Source organism: Triticum dicoccoides, chromosome 1B (assembly GCF_002162155.2).
Source record: "Triticum dicoccoides isolate Atlit2015 ecotype Zavitan chromosome 1B, WEW_v2.0, whole genome shotgun sequence".
In the NCBI taxonomy this organism is placed as follows: domain Eukaryota; kingdom Viridiplantae; phylum Streptophyta; class Magnoliopsida; order Poales; family Poaceae; genus Triticum; species Triticum dicoccoides.
This window is the reverse complement of record NC_041381.1, coordinates 383853512-383868986: the sequence shown is the minus strand read 5'-3', so window position 1 is coordinate 383868986 and position 15475 is coordinate 383853512. Positions and strand designations below refer to the sequence as shown.

The window sequence follows — 15475 nt, the reverse complement described above, 5'->3', positions numbered from 1 at the left end:
TTGGGTCTCACTCTTCCTCTTAAAGAAGTATACCCATGTATATCTTGAGTAATCAACCACAATCACCAAGCAATATTTCCTTCCCTCAAGACTATCAAAGGATGGATGGCCAAATAGATCCATGTGAAGGAGCTCCAAGGGCCTCTTCGAGTAGATGATAGACATGGGTCGATGAGCTGTCTCATGTAGCTTTCCTTCAATACAAGCACTGCAAGCACGATCTTAGGCAAAACTCACATGTGTTAGTCCATGAATGTGATCCCCTTTGAGGATACTTTGCAAAGATCTCATATTGACATGGGCTAGTCGGTGGACAAAGCCATGCCACATCAACTTTAGCCATAGGCATGTCGCGGTCTTAGTGGGTCGCTCTGAGAAGTTAACCACATAGAGACCGTTCTCAACATGCCCAATAAAAGCTACTTTAGGAGTCTTGCTCCACAAAAGGGCCATGGTATCAAGATCAAAGAATTTTGCAAAGCCCATGAGTGCAAGTTGACGAATGGAAAGTAAATTGTATGTAAGGGACTCAGCAAGAACGACCTTCTCAATAGATAAATCTTGAGAGATGACCACCTTGCCAAGACCCAATACCTTAGAAGTTGAAGCATCACCGAATTGGACATGGGTGGGCATAGATGGGCTTGCTTGCACGTCCACCACCAAGTCCTTGCTCCCGGTCCATATGATTTGTTGCTCCACTATCAAGCAACCATGACACCCCATTGGAAGCAAACTCCTACAAGAAATTAATGCTTGGATTTAGGTACCCATTTTTGGATGGGTCCTTTGATGTTAGTAACAAGGGTCTTAGGAACCAGAATAGACCACTCAATGAACTCATAAGAAGAACCAACAAATTTGGCATAAACATGCCCATCACTAGCACGACATAAAACATATGAAGAGTTAAAATCGCCGGCTTTGTTGGGAAGAGTGGTCTTGCCCTTCTTAGCATTACCACCCACATCCTTGTCCTTCTTCTTCTCATGAGCACCATCTCCCGCCTTGATGAAGATATCCTTAAGAGGGAGAGGTGCTTGGTCTTGTTCTTCTTCTTCTTTGACTTGGGTACAAACCCAAACCCTTCCTTTGACACAACTTCCTTTTTATTACTCAAAAGGTCATTGAGGTTCTTCTCACCTTGTATGCATGTCACAATGCCTTTCTCAAGTTGCTCTTTCAACTTGGCATTATCAATTAAAACAAAAGGAGGGCAAGTGGCTATCTCCTTGGTTAGTTTCGCTTGGAGTTGAGCATGAGACTCCTTGAGAGATGCATGAACACCCTTCAAGACCTTGTGAGCCTTGTCAAGTATGTCAAACTCCTCCTTGAGTCTATCATGGCCAACTCCAAGTGCAACCTTCTCAGATTTAAGCACATGAGTAAGAACAAGAGCATGATCATGATCTTTCCTTAATTTAGCAAGATCATCATTGTGTGACTCCTCAAGAGACAAACGAAGACCTCACTCTTCCTCAAGAGCAATGGAAAGATCGGCAATTTCATCGGCATAGTCACAGCTATGCCCTTCTAACTTTGAGATGGTATCCTCTCATGAGACTCAATGATATCATTGGCCTCACCTAGTTACTCCAAGAGAGCAACAAAGTGCTTCTTGGTCTCACCTCTTAGCTTACTCAAGAACTTATCAAACTCGTTCTCATCCACTTTAGCCTCCACATGATCATCCACACAATCCAACAAAGAACGAGTAGTAGTGATGGAAGTTTTGATGATGGAGGTTACCTTGTTGGTACCTTTGCCATGAGGCACTTGGTAATGAGGTTCTCATTGGGGGAATCAAAGAGAGACACCTTGGTTGGGGAAGAGGTTGCAATGGCCATGGTGGCCATCGTCATTCCTTCACCACTTGTATCTTCATCATCATCATTGGAGATGTACTCTTCATGTGCCACCAACCCCTTTTGAGACACTTTCTTGGTGAAGTTGTTCCTGTTTGGGAAGGGCTTGGCCTTGTCCTTGCATATAAGCTTGCCACCATTGTCTTCCCTCTTCTCATAGGGACAACCCACCACAAAGTGACTCACATTTCCACGATTGTAGCAATTTCTCACACATTGCTTGCCCTTTGAGGCACTTGAGTTGTTCTTGGAGAAATTGGGCCTTGAGTTTCTCTTTTTGCCCCAAAATTACGTTGACGCAAGAGCCATGTGCTCGTGGTAAGCATATTTGGTGTCTTCGGGGAACCTCTCTTCTTCCTCCTCCTCTTCTTCTTCCGAAATTTCCTTGGCCTTCAAAGCAAGGTTGGGTGCCTTCTTTCACTATTGGACACAAGCTAGAGCATTGTCGGTGGTCTTGTTCATGATGTTCATTGCAATAAACTCATCCAACACATCACTTAAAGACAAGGTGTGGAAGTTCGATCTCTGGCGGATCACAGAGGACATGGCCTTGTTGAATGGCATGATGGCCTTGAGAAACTTGCGCTTGATCCAATTATCATCCGTATCGTTGCTGCATGATCTTGAAGAGCAACCACTAGAGTTGTCAATCTTCGATAGAGGTCATGAGGATCCTCATCTTCATTCATCAGAAACTCGTCAGCCTCATCGAGAACCACCTCAAAGTTGGACTGTTGAATACTTGAACTTCCCTTGTACAGGGAGGAAATATGTTCCCAACAATCCTTTGCATGAGAGAAAGGACGCAAAGTGAGCTAGATCTTCGGGAGGCACCACGGATTGGAGGATGAACAAGGCCGCGTTATTGTATTGATTTATCTGCCTCTTCTCTTGGCGTAAGGTTGTCTGGATCATGCGGGTAGTAACATTGCTCGATGATTATCCAAAGATTTGTTGAGCTGTGATTCAAATGAGACTTGATACGAAAAACCCAATTAGCAAAATCACTCTTCACAAGCTTAGGAGGAGGACCAAGGTTGTTAATATGTGGTGTAGGAACAGATCCTCCATAGACCCGGGGAGGGGGAACCGAGGCATAAGTTCGCGTACCATTATTACCATGAGGGGAAGAGGTGTGAGTATCTTTAGCCTCTTCCCTAGCGGAGTTGGCCTTGGCCATCGATGCGGTGAGATTAACCACAAGCAACGGATCGGGAGAAGATTTCAACCCCTCAAGTAGTTCTTTAAGCATGGACTTGACCTCGGCCATCATAGACGTCTTAAGTGAAGCCATAGCTTCATTTAAGTCATCATGGGTGATCGAGTTCAACTCCACGGCCTCGAGTACTTCCTCATCCCTATCCCCGCCACCAACCATACTCTTCGGGTGGTGAAACCCTTAATAAAGAGACGAGGCCCTAATACCATGGTTGACTACAGGGGGTGAAGAGGCAACTACCAATTTTTAATTTTTCTTAGCAAATTAGGTTTAGCAACAAACAGGTTGTCTAGATATGCAACTAGGTGAACAACCTATATGATGCAAGCCACAACAACAACACAAGCAAGCAAGATAAACTACACAAGTAAAGCTTGCACAAAGTAAAGGTAAGAGATAACCACAAGTGGAGTCGGTGGAGAAGAGGATGTGTTACCAAAGTTCCTTCTCTTTGAGGGGAAGTACGTCTCCGTTGGAGTGATGTGGAGGCACAATGCTCCCCAAGAAACCACTAGGGCCACCGTATTCTCCTCACGCCCTTGCACAATGCATGATGTCGTGATTCCACTAGTGGTGCCCTTGAAGGCGGCAACCGGAACTTTACAAACAAGGTTGGGGCTCTCTCCAAAACTGAATTGGAGGCTCCCAACACCCCACGAAGCTTTACCACAATGGAATGTGGCTCCGAGGTGACCTCAACCATCTAGGGTGCCCAAACACCCATGAGTAACAAGATCCGCAAGGGATTAGTGGGGGTAATTAAATTTCTCTTGGTGGAAGTGTAGATCTAGGCCTTCTCAACCAATCCCTAAAGAATCAACAAGTTTGATTGGCTAGGGAGATAGTTCGGGCGAAAATGAGTTCGTGAGCAATAATGGAGCTTGGGGGAGGAAGAGGTAAGTCAACTTGAAGAAGATGACTAAATTTTATAATGGAGCTTGTGACACGGAAGATCCAGGCGTTGCATTCAACTGAGTAGGCTAGGGAGGCGGTAGTGCCGCCAGAGCGGTACTACCGCACCCACCAACGGTACTTCCGCCTAGTGTTGAGCAACAATCGGAACCAGTGATAGTAGATAAAGGCAGGGCGGTAGTGTCGCGTAGCGCGGTACTACCGCTGGGAACTGCCGCTCTACTTCCGCTTGAGGGACATAGTAGTCCAGAGAGCAAAATATAAGTGGTACTTCGTGTGGTAGTGGAACAGTGGTAGTTCTATCGGAGCGGTGCTAGCGCTCCGCATGAGCAGTACTTCCGCTTAGCTGTTAGAGGCCCAGTAAATCTGCGGTCGTGGGGTGGTAGTCAGGGCCGCGGTACCGCTAGAGCGGTACTACCACGTTGAGCTACCGCTCAACTACCACCCATTTATAGAACACAAAAAACAAGCGGAAGTGTTGGCAGCACTGAACTATGGCACTACCGCTTAAGCGGTACTACTGCTGAGTGAGCGGTACTACCGCTTAAGTGACTTTGGAAAGCCCATGCATAGAGGAAGGACAAGCTCAATTTCCGGGAAAGAAGGAGGGTGCAAATAGACTATGTACGTGTTGATTTCACCCAAACCATTCCGAAGCGGACCCCCTCTTAATAGTACAATGATTCTACGACTCAAATCCACCAAAAATGGAACATAAGAAAAACACCGTCTTCGTAATAGCTCCGAGGGGCACGAATCGTCTTGTGCCATATGATAAATTATCTGAAATGCTCAATGCACACGATTAGTCCGCAAATGCATTGTCATCAATCACCAAAACCACTTAGGGAGAAATATGCCCTAACACTAACTATCATACACATGTCCCTCTTGGAGATCAAATATCAAATTTGTCAAAAGAAAGACTAATAGATTGGAGAGGATATACTGAAGAGAATAATGCAGCAAAGAAAACTAAAGATCTCAAAGAAATTCATAGATCTCAAACAAGTTTTGTAGTGGCTGGCCATCAGGGTGCTACAGGTGCTACTGTTCATAGAAATGACGGAGCTTTGATTCGGGCTCGGACTCTTTGACTTGCGCATGCACCAAATGCTCTACCATGGAAGCCTATGTGGTATAGGATGGCGTGCGATTAGCATGTGATATGAGACTACGACATGTGCTTATTGAAACTGACGCTCAAGGTGTAATTGACCTATGAAAGCAAAGAGGAGAAGGTAGATCGGAACTAGCAAGCATTCTTCAAAAATTTAAGATTTCGGTGGGTCGGTGTTTTTTTAGAGAGGTGTTTTTGTGGAGAAAGAGATGGCGCCTTAGGCGCCTATCCATTAATCTGAAGAACAAGTCACACATGGTTTTACAATGTCTGATGTTCAGATTGCCTAGCTTTAAAAGCATATGACAGTGATCAATTGAGTGGGATCTGCTATTAAAACCATTGTAGGACTAGTATTGGATTCTAAAGAGTATGCTCTAGCCTCATTGTTGTGAGCCCTGCTATTAAGCTCCCTGGGAATGTGTCTAACGGTTATCTGAGCCTTACTAGTAGAGCTAAACAGATTTGCCAATTGGCTTATAATCTCCCACTGACCAGGGCATTTAAGGATATCTCTTGCTTGTGCGGCCTGGGCCAAAACCTGATTGTTCGTGAATAAGACGATGTCTCCTTTGTGATTGTAGTGATCACTTGGGCAGCTACCTGAAGTGTCTTAGCTTCTACTTGGAGAGGCAACACGATTTGCTCCTCGGATAAACCAATATTGATGTTGACCACTTGATGTTTACTAGTCATTTCTATGAAAGTTCCTAGCGTGTGGTGTTTTGTATATCAGGTTTCCATGCCGCATCTATAAAGACTTTGCAATTTGGGGTAGTAGCTTGCATTATATCCTGTTGTTGTGAGCTTTATGCTCATCTTGACTAAGACCCTGCCCTTCTTATTGTGATTGAAGTGTTAGTTCCTGATTATTTAGAATGGCCTGCATAATTTGGAATACATGTATAAGCTTGGTCTCTTTCCTATCGAAAATAGTATCATTCCTCGCTTTCCATATGCACCAAAGAAAAGTCATTATATTAATGAGAGAGGCATGTGGATGCCCTGAGTTAAGAAGAGCATTGATAATTTCTGCAATACTAGCATAGTTGTTAGAAAGAATTTCATATTCAATAAACCAAGCATGAGCTACCCAAGATGCTCTAGCAAAGGGGGCAAGTAAAGAAAAGATGCATGTCATCTTCATCCTGATCGCATCTAATGCAACTTTTCTTAATAAGCTTGGAATATTTCCCTGCTCTCATACCTGTTGGAAGTGCTTTCCTCAAGAGCCCCTAAGCAAAAGGCAGTACCCTTGGAACCATAGTCTTCTCTTTCCAAACCTACTTGAGCAGTTGTTTAATCTCTTGAGGTACCTGTCTAGGCAATGTAGATCCCTACTGTTGCAAGTCTTGAAGACATGCTTTAATAGCTGATTTTGACGTGCATTTACCTGAAGGGTGCAATCTCTAGCAGAGGAGATTAGTTCCCTCTTGTTGAATAATCAGTACCTGCATGATGCTACTAGCTACCTCATGATCAAAAAGATTGTAAATAAGTCTAGCATTCCATGTTTTTCTAATTTTGGTTCCACAAATCCTCGGTCTGAGAAGGATAGACAGAATGCCCCGATTGTATTTGCAAATGCTCGTAAATAGATTGCCAATGAGGAAACCAAGGAGTGCTCCAAATGGAGGAATTGCCATCAAGAATTTGATAGATTGAATTTGCTTGAAGAATGTGTCTTGCCTTAATAATTGAAGCCCAAAAACTTATTTTTGGAATGTTGCTTTTTGCTCTCCAAATAGAAGTCACGGGAAAATATTTATATTTAAGTACATGTGACAAGAAGCTTTGTGGTTCATCCGCAATTCTCCAAGCCGCTAACAGGGTTAGGCCTATGTTAACTGCTTGAATGTTCTTGACTCCAAGACCCCTTCTACTTTTGGGGTGCACATGTCCTTCCATGCCCTGAGACAAAGAGCTATCTTGGATGGGTCTTCTTTTATTCTTGTCCACCAAAAATTTCTAATGATAGTAGTAAGTTTGGCAACTAGTTTTCTTGAGAAACGAATATTTGACATATAGTAGTGTTCATGTTGGAAGAGAAAGCTAATGAGGCAGTACATCTTTCACTTGCAAAAAAAAGGTAGTACATCTTTGTGCTGGACGGGCAAGTAGCTGCAGGAGACGATGTCTCCGGATTATATTTATTTCAAACTTCCTTTTTTTCTAGCTGCCAAACTTCTTCTTTTTTTCTAGCTGCCAAACTTCCTTTCTACTCCCTCTATAAAGTGATATAAGTTTTTTTAGATCACTACTAGTTACTGGCAAAACGGGTGTAACCCCCCTATTAAGTTAATGGAAGTGTGTTGAGATGCAAAAAAGAAAACCTCATTCCCATAAAAAGAAACTCCTGACCTCATTATGGTTTCAGATAAAAACTCAACACATTATGATCCATAAAAATATGCTTCGTTTGTAATCACCGAACTATAGTAGATTTATGAGATAATTTTATTTTTGCCACTCAAGCTTTTGCCATTTTCCTTATGCCACTCTAATTCTTGACATTCACTTTTGTAAAGTTTTTGACAACACATCGCAATTTCATGGCAAAAGAAACAAATTGCTCATTGGTGATTAATATGACATCTTTGCTTTTGCCACGGAATGATAATTGAGATACATTGTCAAAAGCGAAAAAGTGACAAAAGTGAAATGTCAAATTTTAGAGTAGCATCAGGAAAATAGACAAAAAGCCAGAGTGGCAAAAACAAACAAAAAATCCTAGATTTATATCCTTGGTGTGACTCTAATTTAAAATAAAGATGAGAACGGTATTTGCTCTGTTAACTGAAGCTCAAAATGATCAGATGAGATTCCATGAGACATCAGCCACTGAGATATACACATGTGAACATTCAGTTCAGGCAAGCAGGTTCAGCAAGTAGTGTGATTGTCTAAAGCACCGTCAGCTCCTGCTTCTGGGCACCAACCTCGCGCACAGCGGGTTGGCCATGACGACGGTGAACTCCGGCTTCTCGGCGAAGTCCACCTCGTCGCCTGGAACCTCACGCCACTCGAACTCATTGACCAAATTGGCCACGAAGTACTCAAGGTGAAGCATGGCGACGCCGAGCCCGGCGCAGATCCTCCTCCCGACGCCGAATGGCATCATCCTGATCTCCCTGCTGCCGGCCACATCCACCCCCTCGCCATCGCCGCCCGGCAAGAATCGCTCTGGCACGAATTCCATCGGCTTCTCCCACTCCCGCTCGTCCCTGCCCATCTCGGCCACCATGAAGTTCACAGTGGCGCCCTTCGGGATCAGGTACCCGTCAATCTCCATGTCCTCCATCGCCTTGTGCGGCAGCACGAAGTGCGCCGGTGGGTGCCTGCGCAGTCCCTCAAGGACGACGGCTTTGAGGTAAGGCATCTTGTGGATGTCCTCCTCGGAGACCTCTGCCTGGTCGCCACCAGTTGTGGTCCTGATCTCGTCATAGAGCTTCTCCTGGATGGCCGGGTTCTTGACGAGCTCAGCCATGATCCATTGCAGCCCGGTGGCGGTGGTGTCGGTTCCGGCGATAAGGAACTCGGAACAGAGTATGACCATCTCGTCGTCCGTGAGCGCGCGGCCAGCCTCTTCTTCAGGGAGCTTGATGTCGAGCAGGGTGTCCACGTACGAGTGCTCGAACGTGGTCTCCGCCATCGGCAACACCACGCCGGCGCCTCGGTTGATCTGTTTCTTGCGCTCCCACCGCGCGTCAATCAGCGGCAGGAAGAGCTCCTTCTGCCGCCGCCGCAGGGCGAGGCCCATCTTGAGACGGCCGCGAAAAAGGTGCTTGGTGACAGCCGGCCAGAAGGCGAAGACACTCGTCTTGCGCGCGACGTACAAGAGCCAGTCGCGCTGCGCGGCGCCGACCGCCCGCACCGAAGCCTCGTCGAGCCTCTCGCCGAAGCACATGAGCACGAGGAGGCAGAACATGGCGTACCGGAACGCCTCCATGACCAGGACCCCGCGGGTCGCCGCCTCCACGCCGGGGCCGGACTCCCGCAGCAGCTTGTCCGCGAGCACGCGGCGCACCCAGGCGCGCGCAGGCGCGAAGAGGCGGACACGCGTCGGGTGCAGCGTCTCTGAGACGAGGTTGCGCCTCAGGAGGCGCCACGCGGGCCCGTAGCTGGCGCGCGCGACTGTGTTGCCGGTCTCGCCGAAGAGGCCGCGCGTGACCGCCGGGCGGTCAGCCAGAGCGGCGCCGCGCTCAACCAGGGCGGCGTGGGCCACTCGCCGGTCGGCCACGAAGATGGAGAGACGGGAGCCGACGCGCAGGGACACGACGGGGCCATACCGCACCATGAGGCGCCGGAGTAGGGGCTCCACGTCGGCTGAGGAGTGCCTCAGCCACAGTAGGCTGCCGAGCAACGGCAAGGCGAGCGGGCCAGGCGGGATGTGGCTGCCGTTCTTGGCTTTACCCGCCCCGGCCGCGACGCGCTGCGCGAGCAGGACGATGAGGAGGGGGAGGAGGAGGGCGACAGGGAGCAGGAGCCATGCCTCCATGGTGATTGATTTCTTCGCTTCTTGCTTCGTTGTGCTCCGTCTCGTCAGTTCATCTTAGCTATGCTTTGCTTCAGATTTTCAGTAAGTGGGGTGCTGCTGAAGCTACTTCCCTTGACGGATACTGCTGGTTGGATAAAGGAAACGATGATAACAACACGTCAACAAGCATGCTTCGTTTATTTAATACTTCCGCTGTCTCATAATATAACAACGTTTTTTTACACTAGTGTAGTGTTAAAAACGTTTTTATATTTTAGGACAGAGGGATCCGTCCATAATATAAAAATGTTTTTTACACTAGTATAATGTTAAAAACGTTCTTATATTTTGGAACGGAGCGAGTACAATCCAATGCATCTGAAAGCAAGGGGAGGGATAATAGAGGAGATACAATGTTTTGTTGCTACAGTGCTCGATCTGCGCTGTCCATTCCAGATCCAAATTCCAGATCCAAGGGCCATGTTATAATAGAGTAGATTTTAGTAGAGTCAAGGCATGTCATAATAGAGTAGAGTAGCCATAGTGTTTGATTTCCAAGATACTCTACAAAATGGACCATCGTCCCATTCAGATTTCAGCGTCCCTAGACGCGTGATGCACGCCTGAAGTGAGAGCGGCTGCAACGTGAGATCTATTAAAAAATTAGGATGGAATCTTTCACTAGAAGTAACAGGTTCTTGTCGGCCGAACCACTGGTTCCTGATGTAGCAGAAATCACTGTTTTGACCTAAGGATGAAATAAATTCACAAACTGAACTGTTTTGAAAAAAATTCACCCAACTGACCTTTTTATGTGGCGCCCGATAACTAAGCGTCACACTACACTGTGCAGCGCCTAACACACAGGCGTTACACATCTGGACAGCGTGGCACCCCGGAGCAGCCAGGCCTGACCCCACCCCTGATGGTGCAGCGCCTAGGCGAAAGGCGCTACACTATCATGTGCAGCGCCTAGACGAAAGACGCTACACATGCACTTACTAACCGCCTCGGGGCAACAGAGAGCAAAGCTAAAAATTGCTAAGTCAGTGTGCAGCGCCTGAGAGCTAGGCGCTACACGATACAGTGTAGCGCCTAACGTCTAGGCGCTGCAAGATTGATCCACCGCATGTGGCCTGACCGGCTGAGCTGTAAACGCATAGGGTGTGGCGTGACATGACATGCATGGTCAAAATTTGAGTTACTACCTGCACTTGCCCTGCCTTGCTCGCAGTAGGTAGATATGCCATGCGATGAATCTATCCCTACTACTGGTAAGTTCTGTTGCGCATTTACTGTTTACGTACGTACTGCTCTGCAGTGGCTAGTAGCAACAGCTCTGCGCTTCCGTTTTACTGTTACCACCACGGGCCGGCCGACACTATTCTTGATTAACTACACTGGCTAGATGCTAGTTGTACTCCACTGCTCAATGCCTGGTCATTACTGAAGGAGAGACAAAATCTGGCGAAACTAAACGAAAATATACTACTCTCTCCAGCGCGCGCTCACTCTTGTTGATCTTTGGCTACATATTCCTTTTATTTAATCGATCCATGCACATATGCTCGTTCTGATCATACCCCGGGCTCTTTTTTTTTCTAAGAAGATCATTTGATCTGATTGCATAGTGGCCGACACATAACAGGGATGGAGAAGATCCGCGGTGACCGTCCAAGGGTCCGTGCTTGCTTGCTTTTAACCGCAGGAGCATGGGTGTACAAATACGTGACCAGCAGCCAGTCTCTACCCCTGAGCCAACCAACCTGCAGATCAACCACAGCAGGTAGTAACTCAAATTCTGACCGTGCATGTCATGGCATGTCAGGTCACGCCGCGCCCTATGCGTTTAAGCTCGCCGGTCAGGCCACGCGTGGTGGATCAATCAATTTTTAGTCTTGCTCTCTGTTGCCCCCGAGATGGTTAGTAAGTGCATGTGTAGCGCCTTTCGTCTAGGCGCTGCATATGATAGTGTAGCGTCTTTCGCCTAGGCGCTGCACCATCAGGGGTGGGGCCAGGCCTGGCTTCCGGGTGCCACGCTGTCCAGATGTGTAGCGCCTGTGTGTTAGGCACTGCACAGTGTAGTGTGGCGCCTAGCTATCGGGCGCCACATAAAAAGGTCAGTTGGGTGAATTTTTTCTCAGAACAGTTCAGTTTGTGAATTGATTTCGTCCTTAGGTTAAAACAGTGATTTCTGCCTCCTGATGTTGCTAAAGATTCGAGTAACACTGCGGCACGAGCAGCACCCAACGGATGACAATACACAAGTTTAATCATAGGAAATGCAAGATACCTCAAAGATTTTGCTTTGCCCTTCACGATGCACCTTTCATATCTAACATTGCTGGCAACACACTTCGGCATACATATGAAACAGTTACTGTCCTCTCGGCATTGTACATTCCACTGATACTGCACACTTTGTCTACTATTACCTCTACTCGACAAAAAACTAAGAACACAAGGACTATCAAACCTACGACCCCACACAACACAACTGGCAGCCCAAGATTATGCACATCGCCGCTGAAATATGGTGCCCTGACTTAGTTCCGCTGAGGCTGAGCAGGGGCCACATGTCAGAAGAGCGGTGTACAAGTATGCGCTGCCAAGCCGTCTATACACATGTTACACCACACCTACAGAGAACATACACATCTGAAACGTAGCGAATCAAGACCTAACCTCAGTGACCTTGCTTGCTGCATCTGACATCCTTAGATTGCAGAGCAAAGCGTCACGTCCTGTAAGCACGATCTGGAAGAAGTCCCCGACACGCTTCGACAACGAATCCAACCCAAGCCGAAGCCCCTCGGCGCTTTTCGACATGCTGGAGATACAGTCCAGCAGCTCTTCTCTGCCTTCCAAGACACTGGTTCTCTCAGGAATGATGGTGTTGTCCTCGTCTATGAAGCCATTTGTCCCACTTATGTTGTTATTATCTTCACTGATACTCTCAAGCAAGATCAGCTTATCCCCACAGTCGGTATCCTGCATAATTTCAGCTTCTTGTGTTCCTTCTTCAGTACTACTTTCTATCATGGTCATTTCACACTCCTGGCTACTGTCATCAGCTGGCTTAAGATTACACTCAGGTTTTTCTTTCTGTTCAGTGATGTCCGGCATCACCATTTGCTTTGAAAGGCTGACAGCACAAGCCAGGTTGTCATTTTCTTCTTCAAGCTGAGCAGTCCTAGTCAATGCATGCAGTTTCCTGGCACATGCTTCAACTTCTTCCAGCTCTTTCACAGCTGAAACACTTCCTCTGGACAATCGCCTTTTGACTTCCCCACTGATGGTGGCATGAAGATCATTGAAGGCCTGTGACCAACCAAATTTCTGAGGGACATGCAACTCCACCAATGGCTTGGGGCTACCTGACAGTGCGGCCACAAAGACGCTGCAGGTGAAGACAGTCACAGACTCTATTCCATACAAAGCTCTCATGAGGACCTTCCCCTTAGCAGAATTCTTGACCTTCATCAGACAAAGGCTCCCAGCAAGTTCCTGCAAGGCCGTTGAGCAGCTGTCGAGCCTTGGGCGCGATGTGTCCACTTTGTCCATCCACTCCTTCAATGATACCTCAGCTCGCTTGAGCTGTTCCAATGACGGCACACCACTTTTGGTGTCCAACACATGCAGGACATACTTCACAAGCAACTGCCCTTGATCCAACCGAGCGAGCTCAGAGCTCAGCGCGATGCAGATGTCCAGCAGCTTCACGCTGCTGTTCAAGTAAATGTCCACCCACTTCTCATCCCAATCCGAGACAGGCAGCTCGAGCTCGGTTATCAGGGTCCCTATGTTGGCATGCAGCTCTGACAAGCAATCCACAGCAAGCCTCATCCAGGACAAGGTGAGGACCTCCAAGGCATTCTCCGGCTTTAGCTTCCTCAAGCTCAAGGCCAGGGCATCCTCGTATGACTTGAGCAGCGCCTGGACCTTCCGAGGCAGGTGAGGTCCCCCTGGGAGGATGACCCGGAAGGGGTTTCCTACAGGGAAGAAAGACCTATGTCCGTCGTCCGGGCGGCTCATCTCACTGCAGCAAAATCGACACATAACCTTCAATTAGTACACCACATCACAAACAGTAAGAACATAAGCATCCAAGCAATACATAATAATTAGGAAACGTGCTCGTTTGATAACCAAGCGATGCATATGGTGTCTGTCAGTACTTGTCACTTGGCAGCGTGCAAACGCCCCAGGATTCATAGAACCGTTTAGAATCTCTTTTCGTGATTTGACTTCACAGATAAGCTTGTGTCGCGGCTACAAACCCTAGCGGCACTTCACTCGGCTCACTGGACCTCACCAACAGCAGTAACCGCGACACACGAAGAACTTATTACTATAGCAGCCCTCATAACTCATACTATGGCGCCCGTACACTAAAGAAAAACAAGCTAGGCTATCAAAATCAGGGAACCCTGTGAGAGATCATGAGTGGCTAAGTAGCAGAACTCGAATCGCGAGATCCACCAAGCTAGAGGGAGAAACCGCACGTATCAGAACCTACAGCCGACCTGATTGACCTCAGATGCGCTGAAACTTTCCCCTAAAATTTGGGCACACGCAGCGATTCCCCACGAAACCAAACAAGCAGGAAATCGAGATTAGCAAACTAATCATGGTGCACCTTACCTCGATTCGATGCGCGTCCGAGCCGATTTGGGGATTTTGGGGGAAGTTTGCGGCGTCTGGTGGGGGAAGTTGTGTGCTCTGTTTTCTGCCGTTCGGTACGAGTGGTGACTCAGAGAGGGGATAGGTTAGAAAATGGGCGAGGCAGAAAGTTCGAGACGCGCAGTACGCCGTTAGGGCTAGGGCTAGGGCTTGGGTGGGTGGGTCGCGCAGTACCCGTTGCCGTTGGGCTCCGATTTTCCTTTTCCACAAAAGTTAGATGGAATTTTTCCATTTTACCTGGAGTGCGCTCCAGCTGCGCCAATCGCCATCCGATTGCGTCTGCAGGACGATTTATTTTGCGTGTCAATCTATGCCATTTTTATTATGGAAACAACAGGGCTCTACTGCGTATTTTTTGTTAATTTTGGGCAAAACAATACAAATAGGTCCAAAAAGAAAAAAAAGAACTGTACCAAAGAAAGAAATGACTATACAGAGCTATACATGAAACAAAGAAAACAGAGCTAACTAGGGAAAGACAAACCAAAAGAAAAGAACAAGTACAAATACAAGTACAGAAGATGCAGAGCTACATCTGAGCTGCCTTTGGTTTTATCTGAAGGCATTAATCGAGTCTCCAAAAGAACTGTATGCTTTCCTTTCGGACCTATAACTGATCCACTTTAGCTCCTTTTTGAACTTCTTCCTGCAGTTATATATGTTTGGTGGAACCCCTTTAAAAACGAAATCATTCCTTGTAGTCCAAACAACCCAGCAAACCAAGATGATGATTTCCATAGTAAAGGGGACATTGACTAGCTGTTGGAGGTGATCAAGTTCTTCCTGGATGATAAGTTGAATAGGAGTCCAACTGGGCAAATGTTTTTTTTTTTGAAACGGAGGCAAAAGCTTTGCTTCATCCATTAATTAAGAAGGAGTTTAGAGTTGCTTTTACAAAAAAAGCGAAAGTCGCACCAGATGGTCCAGCAGGTCAGCGTAGTAAGAGAAGCATTGCTTTTCGGTTGGGCATGTTGTTGGCCGACATGTTAGGCCACCATTCCTTGATGGAATGCATCGCTGTCCAGGATGAGATGTCGAGGTAGTCGAGCTTGAGCCAACCCTTGATCATGCCCCAAAGCCTAACGGAGTAGCGGCACTTGAAGAAGATGTGGCCCACCGTTTCCATTGTCTGCTTGTAGAGTGGGCATAGGCCACAGTTCGGCCATCCTCTCCTCTCCAATCTATCTGCCGTCCAAACT

The 15475-nt window shown here is 47.2% G+C and overlaps 2 protein-coding genes across 3 annotated transcripts; both read right to left on the bottom strand.

Moving 5' to 3' along the window:
• Nucleotides 1–7764: 7764 nt before the first annotated feature.
• On the bottom strand, nucleotides 7765–9742 carry LOC119336836 (cytochrome P450 89A2-like). The gene has a single exon (XM_037608921.1). The coding sequence runs from the start codon at nucleotides 9612–9614 to the stop codon at nucleotides 8031–8033; it is 1584 nt and encodes a 527-aa protein (XP_037464818.1). The 5' UTR covers nucleotides 9615–9742; the 3' UTR covers nucleotides 7765–8030.
• Nucleotides 9743–11894: 2152 nt separating this feature from the next.
• LOC119336821 (UPF0496 protein 4-like) lies at nucleotides 11895–14383 on the bottom strand. Of its 2 annotated transcripts, none has more exons than XM_037608905.1 (2): nucleotides 14238–14383; nucleotides 11895–13632 (listed from the first exon to the last, which is right to left on the bottom strand). In XM_037608905.1, the coding sequence occupies exon 2, from the start codon at nucleotides 13626–13628 to the stop codon at nucleotides 12267–12269; it is 1362 nt and encodes a 453-aa protein (XP_037464802.1). In that variant the 5' UTR covers nucleotides 13629–13632; nucleotides 14238–14383; the 3' UTR covers nucleotides 11895–12266. The 2 variants fall into 2 exon arrangements, with proteins under 2 accessions (XP_037464802.1, XP_037464809.1); XM_037608912.1 differs by lacking the exon at nucleotides 14238–14383 and adding an exon at nucleotides 14103–14215.
• Nucleotides 14384–15475: the final 1092 nt, after the last annotated feature.